Source organism: Delphinus delphis, chromosome 2 (genome assembly GCF_949987515.2).
Source record: "Delphinus delphis chromosome 2, mDelDel1.2, whole genome shotgun sequence".
NCBI classification, from domain to species: Eukaryota; Metazoa; Chordata; class Mammalia; order Artiodactyla; family Delphinidae; genus Delphinus; species Delphinus delphis.
In genome coordinates, this window is record NC_082684.1 from 106,189,024 (window position 1) to 106,213,930 (window position 24,907).

The window sequence follows — 24,907 nt, forward strand, 5'->3', positions numbered from 1 at the left end:
TATGATCATTTTAAAGATAAAAATTCTTTTCAAGTTAAAACAAGAAAACTCAAGACCTTGTCCCCTGTGCCCCATCCCTGAACTGAACTGGGGATGCAAAGTAAAGGGACTGAAGTAAAGTGAACAAATCCCCTCCCCCGCCCATCAGTGTGTTGGTTGAACTCCCCACTTTAAGAACCTGGCTCTGTTGGGAGGTGTGGTTGGCCAGGCTGGGCTGGGTCTGGCCCACTAGCACCTGAAAGAGGAGGCCTAGAACCTCCCAGAACTCAAAGAACTATACCAGCCTCAAAAAGCAACAGTCCTTTGCTTTTTGGAAGGGGCATGATTCAATTTCAATTCTTTAGATTTTATTAAAAAAAAAAAGTAAAGTGCATTTTATTAAAAAGAATACAAAACCCACATAAACTCAGGGCCCCTGTGCTGGGCAGTATCAACATCCCTTAGAGTGGAGGCTGCAAGGTGTAGGGGTGAACTGGGGACTGGTTTTGAAGAGGAGGCCAGGGCAGGTGTGGGGAAAAGGGACACAGGTTTGCAGGCTGGGATGGAGGAAGGCAGGCAACAGTCTTCCTGGAATTCCGAGGGAAGGTGTACATTGTCATATACTCTCTCCTGGGCTCACGCTGCCCTCTGTCTCTCTCATGTGGCCGCAGCCTGATACAGGCCGGAAAGGTCCAGGAGGTGGGTCTGAGCCCAGGGCGTCGTGAGGGCTCTGGTGCCAGTGTGGCCCTCCGGTCCCTGAGGTGACAGGATGATGGCTGCAACAACTTGGCCAGCTGGCGAGGCTGGACCCACTGGAGCCCGAGCTGGCCCCTGGCTCTGCCGTGAGAAGGGGCAGCCTGTGGCAGTAGGATAAGGCGGAAGGTGGAAGAGGCCACTTGGTGTGGGATGTCCAACTCTGTCTCCAACAACCACTTTGGATGAGCCCTCCCAGTCTGGAGACTGGGCCGGCCGTGTGCATGGCATTCTGTGTTCTCTCACTGTTTTCTCTTGTTTCACATTTTCAACTGTTTTGAAACAAAGGGCTCAGTTTCATAAGGAGCACTGTTCTGCCCACCCGGGCAGGCCCCGATCTTCAGCCAGGCCCTGTGGGGCTGTGGCCATCTGGGGTGGAGGGGCCTTGTTGCTTGACACCAGGCAAGCTGGCTCCATCGCTCCCGAGGGCTGGGCACCGCGGCTGTGTTCCACGAGGAGCAGGGGTCCAGCCGACCCTCTCTGAGCACTCCTGGCCCCTAGAGGGAGGCTGCCTCTAGAAGTTTGCTCTCACACCACAGAGTCCCGGATTTCAGAGCCCAGGCGGACCCGGGGCCGGGGACACACCGGGGACACCTCCACGAAGCTGTCCTGGATACTGAGCGGCCTCTTCTCTGACTCTGTGAAGACCCGGGGCCCTGGGGAGCTGTCCGACAGAGCCTGGTAGCCTCGGTGGTCGAGTGGGGTATTAGGGGGGCCCACGCCATTGAGCGGCCGGGTCTCAGGTGGCAGTACCACTGGGTGCATCTTGGGGTGTACGCTGGCACACTCCCCCTGCTTCAGGAAGACTTTCATGCCACCCCGGTGCCGGTAGAGGAAGAATAAAATGAAGAGCACCATGGCGAACACGAACAGCGCGCACATCACTAGGAACTCGGTCCAGTAGGACTTCTCTGCACCCCAGCTGGCCCTGCCCCCGGCCGGCGCGCTCACCCGAGACGTGCTGATGATGACGGGCACGCTGCCACTCTGGTCTGCTCGGTCTGCCACTGCGTCCTCCACCACCTTTGGGCAGTAGCTGGCCTCCAGCTGCCGGAAGCCCTCCTCCAGTGACCAGCACTGGAACTCGCCCAGCTCCTGCTGCCTGCCCACCAGCAGCAGGTCCCCGGTGGACAGCACGCGGCAGGAGGCCGAGGCATTAATGGGGACCCCGTTGTGCAGCCAGAGCCGGGTTGCCAAGTTGGAGAGGAGGGGGCAGGCCAAGGTGTTCACTGTGTGGGGCTGGAACTGGACTGGCTCACAATGCTTCTCACCTGCAGGCAAAGGAGGCACAGTCCCGGGTAAAGGGGGGCTGATGTCCACGGTAGCCCCAGGCTCACCCACCTCCCTCTGCGCTATGGTCCTCCTGCTGTAACAACAACTCTGGGGACTTCGGGGACTGGGAGTCTCACTTTCCAGGGTCCTGCTTGCAGGGCCAAAGGGGTGAGGAAGTGAGGAAAGGCATTAACACACAGCAGTGGCTGCAGGAGCCTTCTAGGCAGCCTTCTGCAGTGGCTGCAGAAGCCTTCTAACCTTCTAGACCCCCCACATCTCCTCCACCCTGATGGGGCACCTTACCTCTTGGTACAAAACTCCGGGCCTTGGACGAGGAAGTGTTGCAGAGTTCCCTGGCATTGGCCCCCTCGATGTCCTGGATCCACGGCCTGAGGACCAAAGAAGAGTCTGGGATGGGCCAGGAACCCCCACAAGATCGCATCTGCCCACCCTCCGTGCAGCACATGCCCTCACGCAGCCCTGCAGATGTGGGCCTGGGGAAGGGCTCAGGGACCACCAGGCCCAAAGCGGGGGTGAAAGGCAGGCGGCTTCCCTGGGTGGATTCCCCACCCCGCAGGGTTTGTGCCGGCATCTCCTCTGTCTACACAGTATTTACTTCAGTTAAAAGTTACTGTAGGGACTTCCCTGGTGGGCCAGTGGTAAAGAATCCACTTTCCAGCACAGGGGATGTGAGTTCGATCCCTGTCGGGGAACTAAGATTCCACAGCCGCGCGGCAACTAAGCCCACGTGCTCTAGAGCCTGTGTGCCACAACTAGAGAAAAGCCCCTGTGCCGCAACGAAAGATCCTGTGTACTGCAACTGAGACCCGGTGCAGCCAAGTAAATAAATATTTAAAAAAAAAAAAAGGTACTGTAATACTTCCCTGAATTACAAAAGCAGTTGAGTTGAGCTCTTAGAAAAAGTCTGGAAGGACAGCTCTATCTGTATGTATATACCTGTCTCTTTTAAAGCAATGCACATGCATTGATTTGTTTTTAGAAAACTGGAAAAAAAGCACAAAGGCTAAAAACATTATAAAAGTCACAATCAACCATCCAGCGAGAATGGCAGGCAGCATTTTTTGAGTGTGCCTTCAGGTGTACATATGTATACGCATACATGGTGTTTTGAAATATAAAACTGGAACCAGGTATCCCCTTGAGTGAAGTATGTACACTACAAATAGGACAGATCCCATATTTACTTAAAATATGTGTATTTTTGTTTATTTTACACATATGTAGAAAAATCTGGGGGGATATATATTAAAATCTCACTGTAAGTCTCTCTAGGGGGTAGGATTAGGGTAGTTTTAATTTTATTTATCTCTATTTTTTTCTATATGAAAATTTTAAATCTAAATAAGTGATTTTGAAAACAGTTTTTAATGGGTTGGTTGGTTTTTGGCCGCACCACTTGCAGGACCTGAGTTCCCCAATCAGGGATCGAACCTGTGACCACTGCAGTGGAAGCGCAGAGTCCTAACTACTGGACCGCCAGGGAATTCCCTTAATGGGACTGTTATGTAGCCCTTATTTTTTTGTTCCTTAACTACATTCACATGCCAATCGACATTCTCCTGCAAAGCTTTTCATAGCTCTAATATTTCATACTTTACCAAATCTTGTCTCTGCTTTACAGATGGGTAAGGCAAACATAATTTATCGTTTGAACAACACTTGATGAGAGTCAGAAGGGGAGCTGATTAATAATTATTCCCAGACAGTGGACACAAATGAGGCTGTGTGGTGATTCCACAGAGGGCCTAGGGAAGGCACTCGGAGGCCTAGTGCATAGGGTTGGACAAGTGGGTGGGGCCTTCAGGAGCTCTCACCTGGAGGCCATCGCAGGCCGGTAAAGGCTGACGTGCTTGCAGCTGGAGCCGCTCCAAGCGCAGTAGGGGTCCCGGGCCAGGAGGCAGTCCCCGCAGCTCTGGTACAGGCTGCAGTTGGCCACGGGCACCTGGACCACACCCGAGTGTGAGGCAGCATACAGCAGTCCCTGCACAGGCACGGGGGATGAGAAGCGGGCACAGGCAGCCAGGGCCAGCACCCAGAGCTGCCCCCGGCTGGAGTGCACACAAAAGCCACCGACGGGGCCTCCTCTCATGCTCCCGGGCCCCCACATTCTGAGAGCTTATTCCAGAAGCCTGGATCTCTCCATCTGGCTGGGGCAGGCGTCGGGCACCCCAAGCACGCTGCCCGGACTCCTCCTCTGCTCACCCTGTCGGCATCCAGGAGCAGGTTCTGCACGGGCTGTCCTGATGAGAAGATCTGGAGCTCCTCGATGATATGCACCCCGGGGCCCACGCTCACCGCCTTGTGCAGCCAGCCGTCACCTGCAACATGGACAGCACTCAGGCCCTGCGCAGAGCCTGAGGCCCATGTCCCAAAAGCTAGCCCTGTTGACTCTGAGCCTGCACTGCTGTGGGCACTCACTAGTGCCTAGGAAGAGGACGTCGTAGGTGCGCTGCAGGCCAGGGACGCGGTGGACAGCCACACGCTGGTAGCGGGCCTGGGGCTGCAGGAGTAACAGGCGGCTGCGGACCTGCCCATCCATCAGGAAGTGGTCCTTGAGGAAGTTCAGCACACGGTCGGGGAGCTGCAGGGACGAGCTGATCTTCCTTTCCCGGGTGCTGTTGGTGATGCACTGAAGGAGAAGGCGGTGGCTTGAGGTGAGTGGCACTCAGGGCAGCAAGCAGGATGTGGGTCCTGCAAATCCCACTGGGACTGCCGGCCCTATCTCCCCAGTGAACAGCAGGGGTACCTGCCCCGCCCTTGGAAGCCACAGCACAGCACTCCAGTTCTGCGAAGCCTGCGCACTGATCTACAGGCCTAAGGGCAAAGCCCAGGGTGTGGGGCGCCCAAGGGCCCCAGCTGCCAGGGTCTCCCCCTCTCTGCCCACCAACCATCTCTCCTTCCTGCCCACCCTTCCCCCACCCCCTTCCGCAAGCCTCAAGAAGCATGACCACACTTCCTGCTCCTGTAGCATCCTTTTGGCAGTGCTCTCTCAGGACGCCCTGGCTGACCAAGGCTTCCTAGTATAGGGGCATGAGGGTGCCTGCAATTAGTTTCCCATATTGCCAGGGGCACTTCCTGATTCTCTCTGCCCCAGGTCATTCTCTGTAAAAGCCCCAGGAATTAATACCCTGGAGTGACCCTCAACTGCACAGGAGTTGGTGACAAACACCCCAGTGGGACAATGCTGAGATGTGCTCCACGCAGCCTCCCAGGGCCCCAGGGAACGAGCTCCAGGTGCCCACAGCAGTAGCAGCTCAGTGACACACACTTTCTTAGCTCCGCCCCCTCCTCCCACAATCCTGTCCCCTCCTGCTTCTTCCTGGGATTACCTCCCCTAAAAACTGCTGGCACTCACATCCTTGTCTCAAGGTCTGCTTTGTGGGGAGCCCATGAGGCTGGAAGGAAAGAAGAAAGGACTATTTCCCCATGGCCTGTCACTCAATAAATAAATAAGGAGCTCATGGCAGAGTTGGGGAGAGGCACGTGCAGTCAGTGTCCTGATGGGGGACACCCCTGCCTGGCCTAAAGCAGGTTTGAAGCCACCCCGACATTCATGGTCACATCTAACTCAGAAAGACAAGCAGGCCTGGGCTTCGTCCCCACTTTCAAGGTGAGAAAACAAACTCAGAGAAACCAAGTGATCCCAGCACAGTTGGGGACCCATCCTCCCAGCACAGGGGCAGCACTCACCGCGCCGGGCCGGGGCGAAGGCACCAGGTGGGTTACGGTGTACCACTGCTGCGTCTCGCGGTTCACCTCCTTGTAGAGGCCATTGAAGGCCCTCTGCACGTCCTTCATGGTGAAGACACAGATGGCAGAGCCTTCTGTGGTCCCCCTGTGCCTACCAAGGAAGTGGCCAGATTAGCCCAGCAGCCCTGGGGCTCACGATGAGGCCAGCGGGGCCCAATCCCGGCCCCAACTCATCCCCCCAACCCCGTTCCCAGCTAGGTCCTGGGGGTCCTACCACTGGGATGTGAAGACCCCGTAGAAGAGGGTGTCACCCCATTCCTGGGGGCTGGGGCTCAGCGTGAAGACGTCTTGCAGTACGTTGAACGGGAAGCCATCGTCAGGCCGCAAGCACAGCAGCTGGGCCTTCAGGAAGGACGTCCAGCGCTGCTGCAGGACCCGCTCGCCCCCCTCATCACCCTGGGGGAGGGAGAGAGGGCCAGGGCTTAGGCACGAGCAGGGGTGGGACACTTGGTGCTCCTCGCTGCCCCCTCCCCAACGGTGGCTGAGACAGACGCCAGGAAGAGCCAGACCCAAAGCCAGGCCTGAGTCCATTTCACATCAAGAAGACTTGAGGTGGCAGCCGTCAGGTCCCCTCACCGGGAGGCTAGCTAAGTAAATGACAGCGCTTTCCTTACTGTGGGACACCAGGGAAAAGGACGAAGGGGAGTCTATCTACAAACGTGGAAAGATGTCACGATTCACCACTGAGCAAAAAGGGGAGCTGAAGAATCACATTACAGTATAACTCTTGTTTGTACATGGTGTTAAATAATATAAATATGTATGTATTTACACACGTGCCAAAAAAAAAAATAGCAAGGAACACTCTAACTTCTTGTGGTAGGATGGTGGGATTATAACACCAATAGTCGACAACAAGTGGTTGCTCACCACATCTCTAAAAGCCCTACACAGATCGTTAACAACCCTGAGGGAGTTTTGTTATGATTTCCACTGAACAGAGAAGGAAACGAACTGATTTCTCAGTAAGGAAACTGCCCAAGATCACACGGCCTGCAGGGTTTGAACCCAGGCAGCCTGGCTCTAGAGTCTATGCTCTTAATCACGATACCACAGTGCCTCTTATCTTGTAAGTGATTTTCGTGTGTACTTTTCTACGTTTTCATGTTTTTTAAAATAAATAAGGAAAAACAGAGACATTTTAACTGAAAAGGAGAGAAAGAAAAGCCAGTAGCCAAGCCGTTCCTCCTGGAGGACAGGAGAAGGCCACAGGTGCGGGGCCTTCTGGTTCTATACCCGAGGAGCCTTCGGGGTCTCTGGGATGGCCTGGCCTGCTCACCTTGCAGACACGGGCAATGCGGGACACGATGGTGTTCTCAAAGAACTCAAACTCCTGACCAGTCTCGCTGAAGAAGAAGTAGATCTTGTCATCGTCCCCTTGCAGGCTGCCCAGGCTCTCGGGAATGTAGGCTGAGGCCACAAACGCTGGGTCTGTGGGGGCCAGTGGGGAGCACAGAGTCAGCCCAGGGATCCCAGACAGGCGAGACTCTGTTCTCAGGCCCTGCTGGGTGGACAGGGCCCCCTCCCTGAGGCCCCGTGACAGCCCACTGGGTGGGGCGAGAGGACTTCACCTTGTAGCCAGTTGAGGGAGCTCTCAGTCTTGGTGGGGCGGAGGCTTTGGCTCCGTGAGATGGCTGGGTCATTCCCCTGGAAGCTGCTGACTGTTCCAGTGTACAGCTCGCCATCTGCCAAGAGGACATGCCCATGGGAATGAGCCCTCAGCACAGCCCCTTCCCGCTCAAGGCCCGGAGTGACACGAGTGCTGCCCTTCTTGTTTGAGGAGGACAGAGGAGGGAGTAGGAACTAAGAAAAGCCAACCCGAGGGCAGCCCAGGGTCGCCGCACCCGCTGGGAATCGGTGTGGCATGGACCCACCAGCTCAGACCTGGGGCCCACCCTGCTCCCCTGCCTGCCCTCACATGGAGCCTCAATGAGCCCCTGACCCCCAACACTCACCCACGACCAGGGCCGTGGACTTGAAATTGGGGTCAAAGGGACAACGGCCCTTGCCATCTTCCAGGAGGATGTTCCCCACCACGTCCTGTGCCAGGGTAAAGTTCTCCATGTTCTGCAGGGGAGCAGATGGGAGAGCTCAGGGGCACGCCAGGGAGTGAGCGGGCTCGGCGGGAGAACAGGGAGGTGTGCTGGAGAGAAGGGAGGGGTCTGACGGGCACCCCGGGCACAGTCCCAGCACCGTCTCACCAGGACCTGACGTGGTGGGCACTGTTGCCCCACGTAACAGAGAGGAGAGGAGGCTTAGAAACGCAACGTGAGCCAGGAAAGGGCAGCGACGATTTAAACTCAGGTATGTCTGACTCCAAAGCTGGTTGCTCCAAAGCCTCAAAATGCCACCCTTTACGAAGGTGTGCGTAAAGAGTATGCGTGTGTTGAGGAGGATGGACAAGGTGGCCTGGCGGGAACTGAGTGAGAGCAGGGGAAAGAGCTGGAGGAAGCAAGAGGGCGTGACTGTGGGTCAGCCAGCACTTTTGTGCCTGGGGAATCCCACCCCCCACCGCCCCCTGCAGGGCAACCTGGCCATCAGGGCTGGGGCTGGGCCTCAGGGCTCTCGGGGCCCACTGCTGTCAAGAAGCCTCCCCCTGGGGCCTGCCCTTTAGCAGGGGTCAGTGCTAGAGACCAGCTCCCTGGGGCACAAAGACAGGCAGTTCCCAGGCCAGCCGCAGGCGAGCCCAGGGTGAGGAGGGGCACTCACAACGTAGGTGCACACGGGGCTGAAGGCCGCGGTGCCACAGGTGAACAGGTGGCTGCTGTTGAGTGGCAGGAGGATCTTGATGTAGTTTTGACAGTCCCGCTGGAGGAGGGAGGAGGATGTCAGGCCCAAGCAAGCCACCAGGGGGCACCGCCGAGCCCTCCCCACGGGACGCAAGGCCAGGCCTGGGGGTGAGGCCTCTGCTCCCCAGTACTCAAATCCTGGAGTAAATGAGACTCCAGGAGCCTCGTGGGGCAAAGCAGATGGAGGACCACGGAGCGTGTGCACAGGAGGGGACCTTGGGCCTCACGTAGTTCCGTGATTGGGAAACTTCTCTTCAGTTTGGGGTGAAGGCACAGAATCCCTCCCTTTTGAGCTGTCTCGGCCCCACCTGGTGAGGCAGCTACGCCCAGAGCAGGAGGAAACACGCAGCCCTGAATCCTGGGCCCCAGACTTGCGGATCGCCTCCGCGAGCGTGTCTAACAGCTCTAACAGTGTGTCTACTGAGCTTCTGATTGTTCCCCACAAAACTCTCTCCTCCGGGACCTGCCCCCTTGCACTGACGGCTACTCCGCCTTCTCAGCTCCTCAGGCCCCGAGCCTCATGGCCAGCTTCGACTCTCTGATACCCGCCACCCCGGTTCTTCCATCAGGAAATCCTGGTGGCCCCATCTTCAAAATACTTCCGGGATCCGACCACTCCTCACTCCCTTTATTGGTCCAACCCTGGTCCGGGCACCATCGCCTCTTGCCCCTCACTGGTCTCCCTCCCTCTGTCCTCGCCCCAACGAGGCCGCTCGCCACCGCCGCGGCCAGAGTGACCTTTTGCAAACGCACGCCAGACCATGTCACTGCCCTGCTCAGCCAGCCAGTGGTTCCCCACATACCTCACTCAGAGTGAAATCTACAGTCCTGTTCCTCCCCCATGTCAACTCCCTCACCTCATTTGAGCCAAGTAATCTCGGCTCAAATATCACTTTTTAAATGAAGTGTAACCTGACCACCTCTTAAACCTGACCTTCTTTTTCACAATGATATAATAACCAGTGTCTAAAAGCACCTGGGCACGGAGCAAGTGCTTAATACATTTCTGCTGAATAAAAGAAATCGGGGTGGTCTGGACTTGAACCTGTGTGTTGACCCCAAGTCCGGTGCTCTTCTGCCTTCACCTTAACTGCCATCTGCTGCACTCAGGACCAGGAAGGCCTCTGGGAATGGTGGGGAGTCCTCCCAGAGAACCCCAGGCTGGCCTGGCTCCTACCCAGTGGTCTGGCCAAAACCAAGCCAGGATTATGTCAGACCTGCTACATTAGGCACCACCCTCAGAAGGACAGACTCCCACCCCCACCCAATCACTGCTCATGCTGGAAGCTGATGTTTATTTGGCACTTATTATGTGCCAGGTGCCTTATACCTATTAGCTCACTGAATCCTCACGGTAAGTCCAGTGAGACAGGCCTCATTATCCCCATTTTACCAAGGCTCAGAGAGGCAAATCTACTTACTTGTCCAATGTCACAGACACAGTAAGTGTAAGCTGAGACTCAAACCCAGGTCTGGCCATCTCAGAAGCCTATGCCCTTTCTACCACAGCTCGCTGCATCTGCTCCCACCTCCTGCCTCCATCCCGGGCCCAGATCTACCATCCTCCGTCCCTCCTTCAGCCCAGGTCACCTCCAGGTGCTAGCTCACCTGTGGGTCCTTGCCCTTGAAGCTGCACTGCTGTTTCCTCTCTGCGTCTGCGCTCCACAGCAGCTGGGGAATTACAAAGGGGAAGGTAAGTGTGCAAGCGGGAACGAAGGATATGCCCCTCTTTTCCTTCCCCCTTTCCCGTTGGCATCATCCTCGGACCCAGAAGTTCCATCTTCCCCACTGGCATCCTCCACCCAGGCTAGCCATCCCCGGGCATCATCTCACCTCCTGGTACCCCCCGCCTGGCAGGAAGCTGACGCTGCTGTTGAGTGCAAAGAGGGCCTCTCGAGCACCCACGTATAGAGTCCTGCCATCCCTGCTCAGCAGGAGGGCTGTATAGTTGGAGATGTGATCCACTTCAAATCTGAGCAGTGACCGCTTTTCAGAGCCTGGAGAGAGGACGATCGATGGACATTACCTGGGGGCTCCCCCTCCCATACCAACCTCTAGAATGCACCGATCTGATTGAAGGTAGATCAGCAAAGCAGTGGGTGGCATGGGGCTGGCGACAAGGCGATCGGATTTAAGGGGAGCAGCATTCCCGAACCCTCAAACATTATGTACGAGACAAAGGCACAATGATGAACGTAAAAGAACATCAATTATAGCACCATTCACGTTAATGAAAAATTGAAACAACCTAAGTGTCCAACCACAGGGGACTGGGTGAAAATAAACCCAAATACTTCCTTTGCTGGAATACTACGCAGCTGGTAAAATGCTACTGTATTAGAAACTCCAGACCAACAAGCAAACAGAGTTATGTAAAAAAGCATGGTCAAAATATGAAGCGAACTAAAATATGAAGTGATGGATTTTGAGCACCTGACGGAATATAAGAAAGGAAAGTATATTTAACATTCTCCTTTGAGTGGCGTTAGACCCAAAGAGAAGGACTTGTAAGTACAGCCCACTCCTGTGGGCTGATTTACAGAGGAATGCAAACATGGGGCGCTGGTCTTCAACTATACTGCCTCGCAGTCACTCATGGAAGATTTATGGTTATTAAACAGAATGTAAATGTTACATTGAATGTACAACAGACAGGCATTGTGATGCTGGGGGCCAGGGGAGTCAAGGAAAAAGTCGAGTCTCCATATCTTCCTCTGAGAGCAATGAGGGCCACAAGAGACTGTCCGTGGTTAGTGGAACAAGACACTGAGGCTTAAGTATATTATTTTATTTTATTTTTCCACCACCACCCCCCTGCCCGCCGCATGTGGGATCTTAGTTCCCTGACCAGGGATCGAACCTGCGCCCCCTGCAGTGGAAGATGGGAGTCTCAACCACTGGACCACCAGGGAAGTCCTTAAGTATCTTATTTTAAATTGCAAAGGTAACCAAATACAGTGGCAGAAAATGTTTGGAGGAAGTGGGGAAGGGTGATGGAACTGATGGAAAGCTTTATTTTTCTCAGCAGCAAGTCAGTAAATCAGATAAGCCAAGAAATCGTGGGATAAGCATTTTACTTAAGTGGAGGAAACCACTGTATAACAAGAAGTCTAAATGATTAAAATTGCCCCTTTTACCCAGGCCTGGGGCTGGGGAAGACTGAGGCAGTTACTGCTTTTCACAATAAGTCCTTCTGTGCTTAAAAAAAAAAATTATGTGCCTCTATCTTTGATATAAATTTCAAGTATCTTTCATTAAATGAAAATGAAGGTTATAAAAGAGTATGCATAGTTAGAGTCTATTTGTTTGTGGGAAAAATATAAACATAGAGAAAAATCCAGAAGGGTGAATCACAAAATGCTGGAAAGTGGTATCCCTGGTGGAATTATAGGTAATTTTTTTTCGCTTTGCACTTGTTATCATTTTTGGATTCTACAGGTTATACTTGTGCAATGCTAAAGAAATAAATTAGAAGAAAAGGAAGAAGAAGACAAAAATAAACACACACATCTATCCACCACGATACTATCTGTGCTTTCAGTGACTAATGGATTTGGAGAGAAATTATTTTAAAAATTCAAAGCAGCTGATAAGAAAAGAAAAACAAGCAAAAAGCAGCCACCCTACCCAACCCCAGGCATCTCCTGACCAGTGGATTGCAACCACGCAAACAGCTTCACGAAGCTGAGGAAGCAAAAAATGCAACATGCCAACAAAGCAGCTGAGAAGACAGCTTTCTGTGTGTTTACATGGTGAGTGTTTTTACATACCCCCAGCCTGGTTCCACAAAGGGCAAGGAAACGCAAAGAAAAGAAGGTAGTAAAATATAAACACTAAAATCAGGAGTGGAGGAAAAAACACATCTGAAGAAAACACCTAATCCAGAAACGAAGGACAGATTTCACATAAGCAGGTCATAAGGTCCTCACACAGCTACTAGAGATGGGCTCCACATTTAGTGCTGAGCCTCCCAGTGGTCAAAGAGAAAACGGAAATCAGGTTACCTTGTCCTCATTATTCAAGAGGAAGAACACATACCAGCCTTTCTGGAGAAGCCAAGCTTTTTACCTGGTTGCTAATGGTGAAGGAAGCCCTTCGGTAGGACTTCCTAGCACATATACTGGGATATCCTACCAGCAAACAGGAATGACGGAGTTTCCAAGGCTGTTCCCTTCCTGATGAGGGAGGGTAGTATCACAAGGTACCAGTGCAGGAACCTACAGGGAACCTGAAGCTAGGTGGCTTGTCACTCTAGAACCAGAGCCGAAACAGGGACTGCACTGGGAGTTCACAGGGCAAAGTCCAGCCTAATGTCCGGAACCTGAACTCTGTTACTGAAACCACATAGGGAAGCTGTGGTCTGGAGAAGTTAAGGCCTCTCTTTGAACACTTAAGTCCAGAATCACACTAGACTCCAGGTCTTTAGCCTCAAATTCCCAACTCCTCACCACTTCCTATCAGCGCTCTATATACTGGGAGGCCCAAGGAAAGTTTCCAGCACTAACCCCCTACTTTTCCCAACCAGAAAGTTTCCCAACACGTAATTGGGGCCCAGTTACGTTGCTTGTACTTTGTGCTGATGAGCTGGTCAGCCTTCTGGAACGAGCAACCTGACCATTTTGCATTCTGGTCCGGGAAGAACCTCCCCCCCTAAAAGAGACCCCTCCCGTTGGCCACCACAGGAAGGTGTTGGGTAAACATGTTGCAGATATTAACTCCCTGGGTGCCCATGATGATCCTGTGAGGTAGGAACTGCTGCTATCTCCAGGTTACAAATGAAGAAACTGAAGCTCAGAGTCATTAAGCAACGTAAACAAAGGCCGGCTCAGGAGGTCTCCTCCCTGGACTCCTGGTCTGCAAACTGCAAGATGCAGCAAAAGCACCTGGAAGATCTAAACTCTAGATCCACGACATGCCCCTGGAGACTCTGACGCTGCTGGCTTGGGAGGGAGCCTGAGAACATGCAATTTTATGAGCTCCCTGGGGATTCTGAAGTTGGAGGCCCAAGGAGCACACTTTGAGAAGCACCGTGTAGGTAGGTCCTTTGTAGAGCAGTGTGGACGTCATCTCACCGAACTGTAGTTTTCTCATATGCATCATGGGGATAATGAAAATAAAACCCCCAGCAGGCTCACAAGGAGTCAGTTAGACCAGGGCAAATGGCTACCGCAGTCCCTCCTCATCTTTTGCAGCCCTCCAGGCTCCTGACAGCAAGGCTGGCTCACATATGCCCATGCTTATCTGCCTACAGAGGAGGGGCATTTCTACCCAGGCGGGTCCCGTAAGTCTGGGCAGGAGGCTGCTCTTGGAATCTGTCCAGATACAGAAATGCCAAAGGTCAGAGATAAGCTTCAGTCCAGGTGGCAGCTCAGACTCACTCAGGCCTGGGGGGGTGGGGAGACTTGCCAAGGGTCATGCAGACAGAGCACAGCCAGGTTGGAGGGCCAGCCAGGGCGCCAGCTGCCCAGCCCTGGTCCAGCCCAGCTCTCCGAAGAAGCCAGCTGCTCAAGAGGCCCCCACACCTCCTCCTGTCACGCTGGGAGTCCAGTCAATGAAACAGCCAAGGGACAGAAAACGCCTGGGAGGAACGGGCGAGGGGCCCCTCACACCACGCACTCCCATCCTGGGGATGCTGCCTCTTCACCCCTCTGCCCTGAGTCTCTCAGACTCAAAGCCATGGTGTCCGGAAGGCCTGGCCCTCCACAATCCCTCTTGCCCTGTGGACTTCACCAGGGCCGATCAGTGGGGATGGCTTACCACCTGGGAGTCTCAGTGCGACAGAGATTAGAAGCACAGAGACCTGGGTTCAAATCCTGCCTCTGTCACTTACTGTCCGTTTGCTACCAGGACAAGCCACTTAACATCTTGGAGCCTCAATTTCCTTATCTGTAAAATGAGGATAATACCACCTCGCCTCATAGGATTGTTACAAAAAGAAATGAGATTATATATGTAAATAATAACATACATAATAATAACCCACATTTACTGGGAGCTTTACTCAAAACAACTTCGCACACGTTATCCCAGTGTTGGCACAGTATCTGGCACACGATCAACACTTGAGTGGATCAAAAACAAAACCAAAAAGCCCTGCAGGAAAATCCAGCCCAGCGAGAGCTGCCAGAGAAACAGGGTTGCTTTGAAGAGCTGGGCCTCCCTGTTCCTCATGGCTAACAAACTCGTCCTGGGCCATTCTAACCTAGGCCTGCGTCTGGTCACATGAGGGGCTCACGGCCAAGCAGAGAGCAACAGCTCAGACACGGGCCGGTGTCACGGGCCCATGCTTTGTGAGAGGTGGTCCCTGCTCGGCGGTGTTCTGAGTGGGGTTCCTGCCTCAGCTTGCCCGTGTGTGTGTTTGTGTGCGTGTACACCCTACCACAGGGCTTGTCCATGCTTGTGTGTTCGCTCTGGGGTACTATCTGCAGAGGTGACTAAAAGGAGGTGTTTGTGCACTCAGCTCCGTGAGTGCTGGCCCACCTCGGGGTCAGTCTTAGTGTCCACCCTGCTCTCTGTGTGGAAAGAGAGTGTCTTGTGCGGTCTCCTGGGCTACCTGTGCTGCTCAGACATCCTCCACACCCTCCACCCAGCAGGCTAGTCCAGTGCAGAGAAAGCTGGGCTGCCTGAAGCCGTGGCCAGTTCTCCCAGGTGGGATGAAGCCGTCCCATCTAGCCTGGGCAGGCCTGAGCCAGTGGCTTCTCCAGGGCTCCAAGAAGGCAGGATGGCGGCAGGCCTGGGGCTGTCCCACCTCAAGGCCTTGAGCCCTCTCCACCCTGGGCCTCGCCCGCCCTCACCCTTGGAGAGGGTCAGAGCTACCTGCAGAGCCCCACTCCCACACCCTCAGGGCCTGGGCTCTCAGCAGGAAGTGATGCGGGAACAACTCAGCCCCCAGCCTCATCTAGAGATTCTCCCCTGGCCTGTGACTCAGCCGGAAGTGGAGCTCTCTGGGGTGAGATGCAAACAGGGCTCAGCACCATCCCCGCCCCGGGCGGTCCCCACCCTGCCAACCAGGCGCTGCAGCAGGGCCGTGACTCAGAGCCCCGCCCCACCTTTCCCTCCACTGTGGCTCCGGGGGCACCCCAGCTGACGCTGACCTGGCCTTAACAGCCCGCCGCCCACAGGCCCCAGCAGGACTAGGCCAGAAGACACCAGCTTACCTGCGGAGTCAGGGCCTGGAAGGTGCCCCCAGTGGGAACGGGGGTGGGGCATGGTGGGCAGCTAGCTGCCCCTCGGCTTGAATCACAAGGTCCCCAGAGAGGGGTCTGGGCCCTGGACAAATCCCTGAGAGCCTCCCAAGGCTCTGTTGGAGCACCTCTTCCCCAGGGAGTCACACAGGACCCTTGGACCCACTTGCGCCAGCAGAAGCACCACCTCCAGGACAGAAGCGCTGACTCAGCAGCAAACTAGGGCAAGGCAGCCATCCACCTGGATGCCGCCGACCTGTTTGCGCGTCCTCCTTCCCCACCGCCCAGTGTCAGGGCAGGGCGGCCAGACGGGCTGGAAGCGGCACGCCAAACTGCTGTCAACAGGCCAATGCCAGGGTAGAGACCCCAGCCAGGCAAGGGTCACTCTTGATAGGGGAAGGGGACTGTGTGCCACAAGTGCTCCCCATGGACTGAGGTAACCAAGAAAGAGGCAAGAAATCAAGGGAACCCAGCCTAGAAACGTCCTGTGTTCCTGGGGCATGCATGCTCGGGAAAGCCCGCTTCCCAGCTGGCTGCTGCTACCGCCCCAGGTGAGCTGGCCAAGTGCTCCTGCCAGAATCACCCGGTGGCCCCCACTCCTCACAGACACTCCCCTTGTGTCCATCTGGACAACAGAGTCTTAACCCAGGACCTGTCATGAGCCGCCATCACCTTGGAAGCCTGACCCCCACCCGCCCACCAAGGACTAAGGTCAGCTCCTCCGGCCCTCTGCCCCGGGGCTGGCCATCCCCTCTCTCCTGAAGCCTCTACCCCCATCTTCCTCCTCTCAGAGGCCCCCCTTTTCTAAGGAAACTGGGGCCATCAGGCATAAACAACCTCAACTTCCCATCCTCCATCTCCTCAGAAACTGAATCCTGTGTCATCAACCTCTGCCTCTCAAAGAATTTTATTTTCCCTCGATATCTATCCTAGAAATGTGTGTGCCTCCCTCCTCCCTTTTCAGCCAAACTCCTGAGGAGAAGAGCCACCCAGCGCCATCTCCGTCCCTTACCTCCCACTCACTCCCTGCCTGGGGATCAGGCCTGAACCAGGCCCATACTCGCCAGGGCCCAGGCATTGCCTCGCTGCCAAACCCCAGACGCCGAGGGGCACGGCCTGGCGGGGGTCCCCTCTCCTCTGGGGGTCTGCCACACTGGTCTCAAGGGTCGCCTGACGTCTCCTTCACACTCCCCCCAGGCCTCCATCCCTCCAGGAGCTGATGCGCTGTAGCACTTACTCAGCACTTTAACTGGGCTGGTGCACGTACTTCTGGCCAGGTTGTCAGGTAGGAATTACCATCTGCTTTTTTCGGGCGAGAGAACCGAGGCACACATGAAATGACTTGCCCTCAGTTACCCAGTTAGGAAGACCAGTGGAGCTGGGATTTGAACCTGGGTCACCGGCTCCAGAGTCTGTATTATTAATCACCTTCAGCCTCTCCAGGCCTCGCTCTTGAATGTTCTTGTTCACTGGGGTCGGCCCTTGGCCCTCGGGCCACACATCCATGCCCATCGCTTCAATGTCCTGGATGCTGGCAACTCCCAAATCTCTTCATCCTCCAGTATGCAGGTCGTCCTCCAGTATGCCAGACCCCACTATGCAGGAGGCCCTCCACGGGCACCGCTTCCACTGCCCCCTTCCAGACCACTCCTCGGCTTGGGATCTTGCATCTTTGGGTGGCACAGCTCAGCGAGCTGGAAACCTGTGAGTCGCACTTTCTATCTCCCTCTCCCTCACCGTGGACATCTAATCCATGCTCAAAACCTGCCAAGACTCCCTCCTCAATACTGTCCAAATCTATTCCCCTCACCATCCCCGCTACCTTGGACCTGAACCGGGCCACTGCCCTCTCTCACCCGAGCCACTGCAGCAGCCTCCCATCTGGCCCCTGCCCCCAGCCCAGGTGCTACAGAGGTCAGAGGGCTCTCTGGGGACTGTCACGGTCCCGTGTCCCTATGTCCCAGCCCCTGACTCGCCAGCCCTTGCCACATCCCCCTCCCATTTTAAAGGAGTGAACTTTGACTCAAGGTCCTATTTCTCCTCGCCAGTCTTTGCCCAGGCAGTCTCCCTGCCCAGAATGCTCTTCCTTTTGACTAACTCCTACTCATCCTTTGAGACTCAGCTCGGTATCACCTCCTCCAGGAGGCCTTCCTGAATCCCCAGCTGGGCGAGAGCCCCTTCCCTGTGCACCCATCGTTTCCTGCTCACACCTCTCGCAGTGCACTGGCCACATTATTTGACAATGATGGGCCTCAGATGCCCTGTCTCCCTCACCAAGCTTTGATCCTTGAGGATCAAAACTGTCTTATTATTTGCAGCCCATATTTGTATCATCTGGCCAGGGGAGTTCCAAGGAGTTGTTCAATAAACATTTGTTGATTGAGTGAATGACTAAGAGTGTCCCAAGTCCCAATTCAGGGTGCTCTGGTCCAGGGACTGACACCAGATTCAAAGGGGGCAGTCCAGAGGTCCTGAAGCCTCACGATCGCGAGAGTGTGTCTGAGAAGCATGGCCCTTGCCCTGTCCCCTCCCCAGAGCTCAGTCCTGGAATCCCAGGGTCTAGATGGAAGTGTGACAGCTGAAAGAGCTGCAGGGAGATGGGAGAGGCCACAGGGACCGGAAAGGAGAGTCACAAGGTCTGTGTGTGAGTCCTGAGTATTATCACTGACCAGTTAGACAAGATACCTGCCATTTCTGGGAGGGAGCCCTCGCAGGGTTGCTGGGAAGACCAGATAAACACAGCATGTGGAAATGCCAAGCTTCCAGGGTTAGGGGGCCACCAACAATTAGGATTGGTCCTACCCATGCCGCCCACCCCACCCCCACTCCTCATCCTTGCTCTGAGTAAACCCCCAGCTCCTGACCACCTCGGAAGCCCACTTGTACAGGGAAGGGGACAAGGGCAGGTGGGGGTGGAGCCTCCTACAGGCAGGAGCCCCTCTGAAGGGGTAGCTGCTGCTTCCTCGCAGACCATTGCTACTCAATGCAATGAGGGCTAAGCCTCATCAGGTCTTCAGAAGAACTGGAAACCTGGATTTTTATAGAAAATTTCCTGAGTTTTAAATATTGGTGACTAATTAAAATTTTTCTAAAACACTTGGATGCCAAACAAAATATATCTCCATGCTGGCTCTGGCCTGTTGCTCCCCCGTTTGCAAACGTCTGTCTGCCCCAGTCTCTGGTGCACCGCGCTCCTGGCCAAGTCTGCCGGGTCTGCCCTATTTCCGACCATGGCTGTGCCATCAGGGCCTTAGCTGGATCCCTTGTCCCATCCAAGGAGTGACCTCAATAGATTTCTTTACCAGATGGAAATACATAACCTATCAATTATTCAAAGGCTGAGCTGGGTCATTTCACTGCTTTTGTACATTTCACAGGTGAAGCAGGAGCCAGATGTTCTCATGGGAAGAATGTGATTCTTGAGGCAGAGAGCTTGTGGTCTAAGGCTTTGCCCCGAAACTTCTAGCTGCACGGCCCTGACAATATGAGTTCTCTTCTCAGAGCCTCGGGTCCCTCATCTGTACGAGATGAAACAATAGCACCTCCATACCCCAGGCCAGCACCCAGCACACATTGGGTGCTCCTTCCCGGGTGGTTTTCTTCCCTCTTCCAGTTAACACCTCTCTCAGAGGATGGGCAAGGGGAGGCTAAGAGGGAGGCAGCAAGTCAGTTCACTTGGCCCCTCTTTAGAATTAAAGATACGGGGCTTCCCTGGTGGTGCAGTGGTTGGGAATCCACCTGCCAATGCAGGGGACACGGGTTTGAGCCCTGGTCCGGGAAGATCCCACATGCCGCAGAGCAACTAAGCCCATGAGCCACAACTGCTAAGCCCACGTGCCACAACTACTGAAGCCCGCACCCCTAGAGCCCATGCTCTGCAACAAGAGAAGCCACCGCAATGAGAAACCCGCGCACCACAGCGAAAGAGTAGTGCCCGCTCACTACAACTAGAGAAAGCCTGCGCACAGCAATGAAGACCCAACACAGCCAAAAATAAATAAATAAATAAAATTTAAAAAAGAATTGAAGATAAAATGAGAGGTTTCTGTCTACTGTCTATTATCCCCACTGAAACCCCCTCACCACAGGCCCCCCACCTCTCTGAACTCCACTAAGCTGTCAGGATGGGCTTCTCAGATGGACCCATGAGTGCAGACCAAACAAGTCCCACGGAGAAGAGGTCAGGTCGCAGGCTTGCAAGGCAGAACTGTGTGACGTGGACAAGATACTTCTCTTCTCTGAACCTCAGCTACCTTAATTGTAAAATGGGGATAATTCCATCTACCATGTAAGTGGAAATAATATACTAAAAGCCTGGTGCCCACAGTAGCCCTATACCTGCTACCTTACCTTCTACCTTCTTCTAGGTGCTGGATGGTGGAACACAAACATAAGGACGCCAGCTGTGCCACCTAAGGGCTGGTTCCTGCCCCATAGTGGAGACGGTCACACAGGAGTGGTGGGTGGCTGAAGAGTGACCAGGGGGACCGCACAGGGCTCTACTTTCCATCCTGGACTCGGGGGAGCACTGCCAGGACAGGGAGGTCAGAATGCGAGGAAGAGGAGAGGCAGGGGGAGGGGCGGGGGTGCTGGCTAGGAAAAAGCAGCAGCAGGAGCTCCTGAGGTCAGGCCAGCCTAGACCATGAGAGTCTCACGTACTCTCACTCCTCTTCCCCCTCGACCCACACGGAGGACCACATCAGAGGCCTCCGATCCTGAGCACCCAGGGATGGGGGAGTGGGGCCACAGGCCCTAAGAAAGGGGACAAAGGAAGGCGTGACGGACATGACCTGAGTCCAGCTTTTTCTCCAGGCCCCGTGCCATCCTGTCTCCCCTGTCTAGGAGAGGAACGTGCAGGTGTATCCAGCTATGCCCCAAAAGTTGTGCAAGCTCAGAGCTTTGCTGGGCTGGCACACAGGCATTTCAACACCCAGCTACATGTGGGTTATGAAGAGGGCAGAGTGGAGGCAACCAGGGACACGGAGGAGGCAGAGGTGCGGTCCAGCCCCAGGCAGAGGAGGTTCTCGGGGCAGAGGAGGACTTTGAAAGAGCTGAACCAGGAGCACCTGAAAAGTGGACTAAATTAAGCAGGACCCCTGACGATGGCCTCCAGTCAGCCCTCGGGCGACTTGCTTGGTCTCCTACCCCAGGTTAGGGGGTGGGGTCTGCACCACTTCATTCCCTGGCCAGAAGGTCTTAGCACCTAGCAGAGGGCCTGTATACAGCCAGCACTCACCAGTATCTACCCAAATGATGCAAATAACCTCACCCAGCAAGGCGGGCAGGGAATTTCCACCACAAAGAAGAGTAGCCACTACCTTTTACTGGGGACGTAGCACCGGGCCAAACACTTTACACACATTATTTCACGTAATTCTCTCAGGACCCTGAGAGATGGATCCTGCTATTACTCCCAATGTGAAAATGGGCTTGGAGGAGGTGGGCACTTGCCCCAGGTTGTGCAGTGAGCCGTCTGTTAGCACCACGGTTACAGCTCTGTGCTGAAGGGCCATGAAGATGCCAGCCCACGGGACAGAGCTGAAGACAAATGCTCATGTCAAGCTGAGGCCACATCAAGGAGGGAGGCCGGTAACCAGCCAGCAAAAGACTTCGAAAGTGGCTTGCATGGGGCTTCTCAGGGCAGCCATGACCCTGGGTGCCCGCTCCAGGTCAGAGGACAAGCAGCTGATTCAGGCCAATGCGCTCTTCTCTCTGCTCAATGGGGTTTTGTTGACTGCGGTTTGCAGGCCCAGGGATTTATATTCAGTCTAGTTTGGAAACACTGTGTACAGAGTCTTCCAGCCAGGCACTTCTGGGGCAGGGGGTAATTAGTAACTCCTTTTAATTGCCCAAATAAGGGGATCCGACATGACTATCATGAGCACAGCAGCAGGCTGTCTGGTTTCCGCCCGCACGGCCAGGCTGGAAGGCACGGCATGCCCAGGCCCACTGCTTCCACTCCGCGTCTCTCCTGCTCCTGACCACTGCAAGGCCTCTGTCCTCACTGCACAGTCTCCGATGCAACAGAACCAAAATTCCTCATGTTTCTTTGAAGCGTCCCTTTCACAGAGACAAGAAACCTCCTCTTAAGGCCACTGCTTGCCTAGCTGACCCTGGAGCCCCCAGTCCTCCTCCCACTCCTGTCCACTGGGTGAGACCACAAGTGGGGCACCCCCTCCTCATGGCCCCAGGAATCTGCTGCTGATCAACAGTAATGAGGGTTCCACACGAAGGACCTCAGATGCAAACTGGATGCTCTACTTCCAAGGATTTTGTTTTAAACCACAGACACAGGCCATTCTCCCTAGGCATCCGGGCCCCTGGAGAGCCTGGGTGGGAATTCAGTACAGGAGGGCAGGTGGCAGGAAGCGGGGTGTGTTCTCCGTTCCATGCCTCTCTCCCTGTTCTGTGAGGGAGAGGCCTGGGGCTTCAAGCCCAGCATCCCATGGTCACCATGGGCTTGCCCGGTATGGGCACACTGCCAGGAACATCTGATGAGCCCCCAGGGATGAGGCAGGAAACCGCCTCAGGCCATGCTCAGAGGGTGTGCCTGCTCAATCACCGGGGATCCCCCTCTGGGGCTCCCAGCCGGCTGGGAGGACCTGCATGTAGATGGGATGGGGGCAGCAGGGATCAAGGTCCTGGAGGGAGGCCAGGGAGGCGAGCACTCTGGGTGCAGCGCAGTGCAGCTCAGCAAAGTGTGGATACATGCTCACGAGTTCAGGGGCTGGGGTGCTGCTAAACGATGCCAGGGCTTTGGTGGAACTAGAAAAAGAAGTCCCCTCTGGGTAGTCCCAGCCTCAAGAAGAGAGCGGAAGGTCTTTTTCTCTAGGCTCCACAGCTTGGAAAGCAGAGTATAAACTGCATTTCAGGCCCTCCACCCCTCAACTGGGCACCTCTGTGCCATAAACTAAATGTGTGCATCTGTGGGTTCTCACAGGTGAGCCTGAGTGTCTTAGTCTTTTGGGGGGTTAGGATTTTAACATATGAATTTTGGGGGTACACAGACATCCAGACCATAGCACCACCTGACCTGTGCAAGGGGTGCTAGTGTGTGACAGTAGCCTGTACTACGGCCAGGCCATGGTGCTGAATACGTGGAAGTGGGCCAGGTTTCAGGGCAGTGGGTGGTCATGACCAAGTGTTCTAGCTGCTCTCAGGAAGCAGGTCCTCTCAGTTCCTCCGCACAGCTCCCCCTTCTGTCTTTCATTCACACTATGAGTGGTCCCCAGCCAGCTTCAGAGTTGGACACAATACCTGCTACAGTTGACATGGCCCCGTGAACCAGTCCAACTTTCCCAGGGCCAGAAGTAGAGTCCATCAGAGCCTTTGTTCCCCCCTCACCTCGCCTTCTTGCAGAGCTGAGAGGGTCTAAGGGCAAAGGGAGTGGTGGCCACAACAGAAAGAGTAGCGAGGCAGCAGGCCTGGGTCCGGATACACCTGTTATCTTCACTTACCCAGCTGGAGCACCCAAGGGGCTGTAGTCAAACTAACAAACCCCAGCTCTGGGCAGGATATGCCAAAATGAAGCCTGTGCTTAACACATAGCAATGATGATAGTTAACACTTATTAAGCGGGTTCTACGTATCAAGCCCTGCCCTAAGCACTTTTCAAACAGAAAATGATTTAACCTTCACAACTTTGAGGTGGGTGCCATCATTATCCCTATTTTACAGATGAGGAAATCAAGGCCCAGAGAGGTTAAGTAGCTTGCTCAAGGTCACAGGGTTACCTAGTGGCTGAGGCAGGATTTGAACCCAGGCCATCTTCTCAGTATTATCCTGCAATATTTCAGGTAGGGTTTTCCCTAGTGGCCCTGACTTAATTTAAGTACTGATTCTGCTACTCCTTCCTTTTGTAAATGAAATGCTTTTAGAAGTGGGATGCTGTAAAGAAAAGGAAGGCTGGTACAATTTTAGTCTGTAAACACTAATTTATACATCCTTTATTCTAATTCATTCAGTGTGACAACCAACAAGTTAAAGGGCTTGGAGAAACATTATTGGGCATCTATATATGTTGCCTAGTAATACACCTGGTTTCATGAAATCTCTAAGATAGCCTTGCAAAATACCTATGACAGTGCCCATTTTACAGATGAGGAAACTAGGGCACAGGGAAAAGGGGCTCACTTGCCCAGTAGCAGAAATGGGACTGGAATCCAGGTCCCTCTGATTTCAAAGACTTGGAAAAGCAACGAGATGAAAGTGGCGGGGGTGGGGGGGTTGGTAAGGAGAGGGGAGAGTGGAGGGCTGGAAGGGAGGGGGCCAGAGAAGCAGACGTGAGCACCAGGCGAGGGACGTGGCCAATGAGGATGGTACTCCAGGGTGACTCTGAGAAGCAGTCCTTCCCAGGGCCTGGAAGTCTCGGAGCCCAGAGCTGCCCCCATCCCTAGTATGGTCGCTCCCAGGCCCTGGGGGGATCCCACCAAGCCTGCGCGGTGGGGGCGGGCTGCGCTGGCCCACCAGGATGAAGAGGCGGAGGGAGAATGGGGCACCCGCCCCGCCGCGGTTCCCGAGTCCTGCTGCGACTTGCTGTAATACCAGACCCCAGTGTTTATGGGACGGCAACCAAGGCCCCCTCCACTCCGCGCCGCCCTCGGGGGCGGGGGTGGGGGCACCGCGGCTGGCTCTGGTCAGCATCAAAGACAAGCAGATGGGCAGGCGGACCAGCGGGCAGCCAGCACCGGGGGTGGGGAACGAGGGGGGGCGCCACCGCCGAAAGGGCGCCCTACCAAGGGGCGAGCCGGGGCGACAGAGCGGGCGAGAGATCCCCTCCCTGTCCATTAAAAAGAATGGAAGAAAGGGGCCCGCGGCCCCACAGCTCCCCTCTCCTCTCCCTCCTTCCCAGGAGCGTTCTGAAAGGAGGAGGGGTCCTAATGGACCCCAAGCCTCCGACAGACCCCCTCCCTCCCTCCCTCCTTTGTCACCACAACCTCCGTGCGAGGCACCTCTCCGGCCGCCTCCCCTCCCCCAGACCCCAGCCCGCGTCCCCCGCGGGGTCGCCCCAGCACTCACCCAGAGGCAGGCTGATCCGAGGGGCGAGCGCCCGAATCGGAGACGGCGGTAGCAGTAGCAGTAGCATCAGCAGCAGCAAAGGCGGCGGCGGCCGGCTCCCCCGGCCCATCGCGGCGCGCGGGACTCGGACAGCGAGGACTC

At 55.0% G+C, this 24,907-nt stretch overlaps 1 protein-coding gene across 1 annotated transcript; it reads right to left on the minus strand.

Moving 5' to 3' along the window:
• Window positions 1–962: 962 nt before the first annotated feature.
• On the minus strand, window positions 963–24,898 carry SEMA4B (semaphorin 4B). The gene is made up of 14 exons (XM_060005422.2): window positions 24,767–24,898; window positions 10,398–10,561; window positions 10,173–10,235; window positions 8,485–8,583; window positions 7,731–7,842; window positions 7,347–7,460; window positions 7,055–7,206; window positions 5,990–6,171; window positions 5,716–5,866; window positions 4,444–4,654; window positions 4,228–4,343; window positions 3,840–4,006; window positions 2,308–2,393; window positions 963–2,003 (listed from the first exon to the last, which is right to left on the minus strand). Exons 1-14 carry the CDS (start codon window positions 24,873–24,875, stop codon window positions 1,261–1,263), a joined length of 2,469 nt encoding a protein of 822 aa, XP_059861405.1. The 5' UTR covers window positions 24,876–24,898; the 3' UTR covers window positions 963–1,260.
• Between the last annotated feature and the right edge of the window lie 9 nt (window positions 24,899–24,907).

Bases quoted from the DNA above. Each gene is read 5' to 3' on its own strand.
- SEMA4B (XM_060005422.2), bottom strand. From the start codon at position 24,875: ATGGGCCGGGGGAGCCGGCCGCCGCCGCCTTTGCTGCTGCTGATGCTA. The intron at 4,344-4,443 runs GTGAGTGCCCAC...TCCATGTTGCAG, and splicing joins CGTCCTCTTCCTAGGCACTA to GTGACGGCTGGCTGCACAAG. The intron at 2,394-3,839 runs GTGAGAGCTCCT...TTTGGTCCTCAG, and splicing joins CGGCCTGCGATGGCCTCCAG to GCCGTGGATCCAGGACATCG.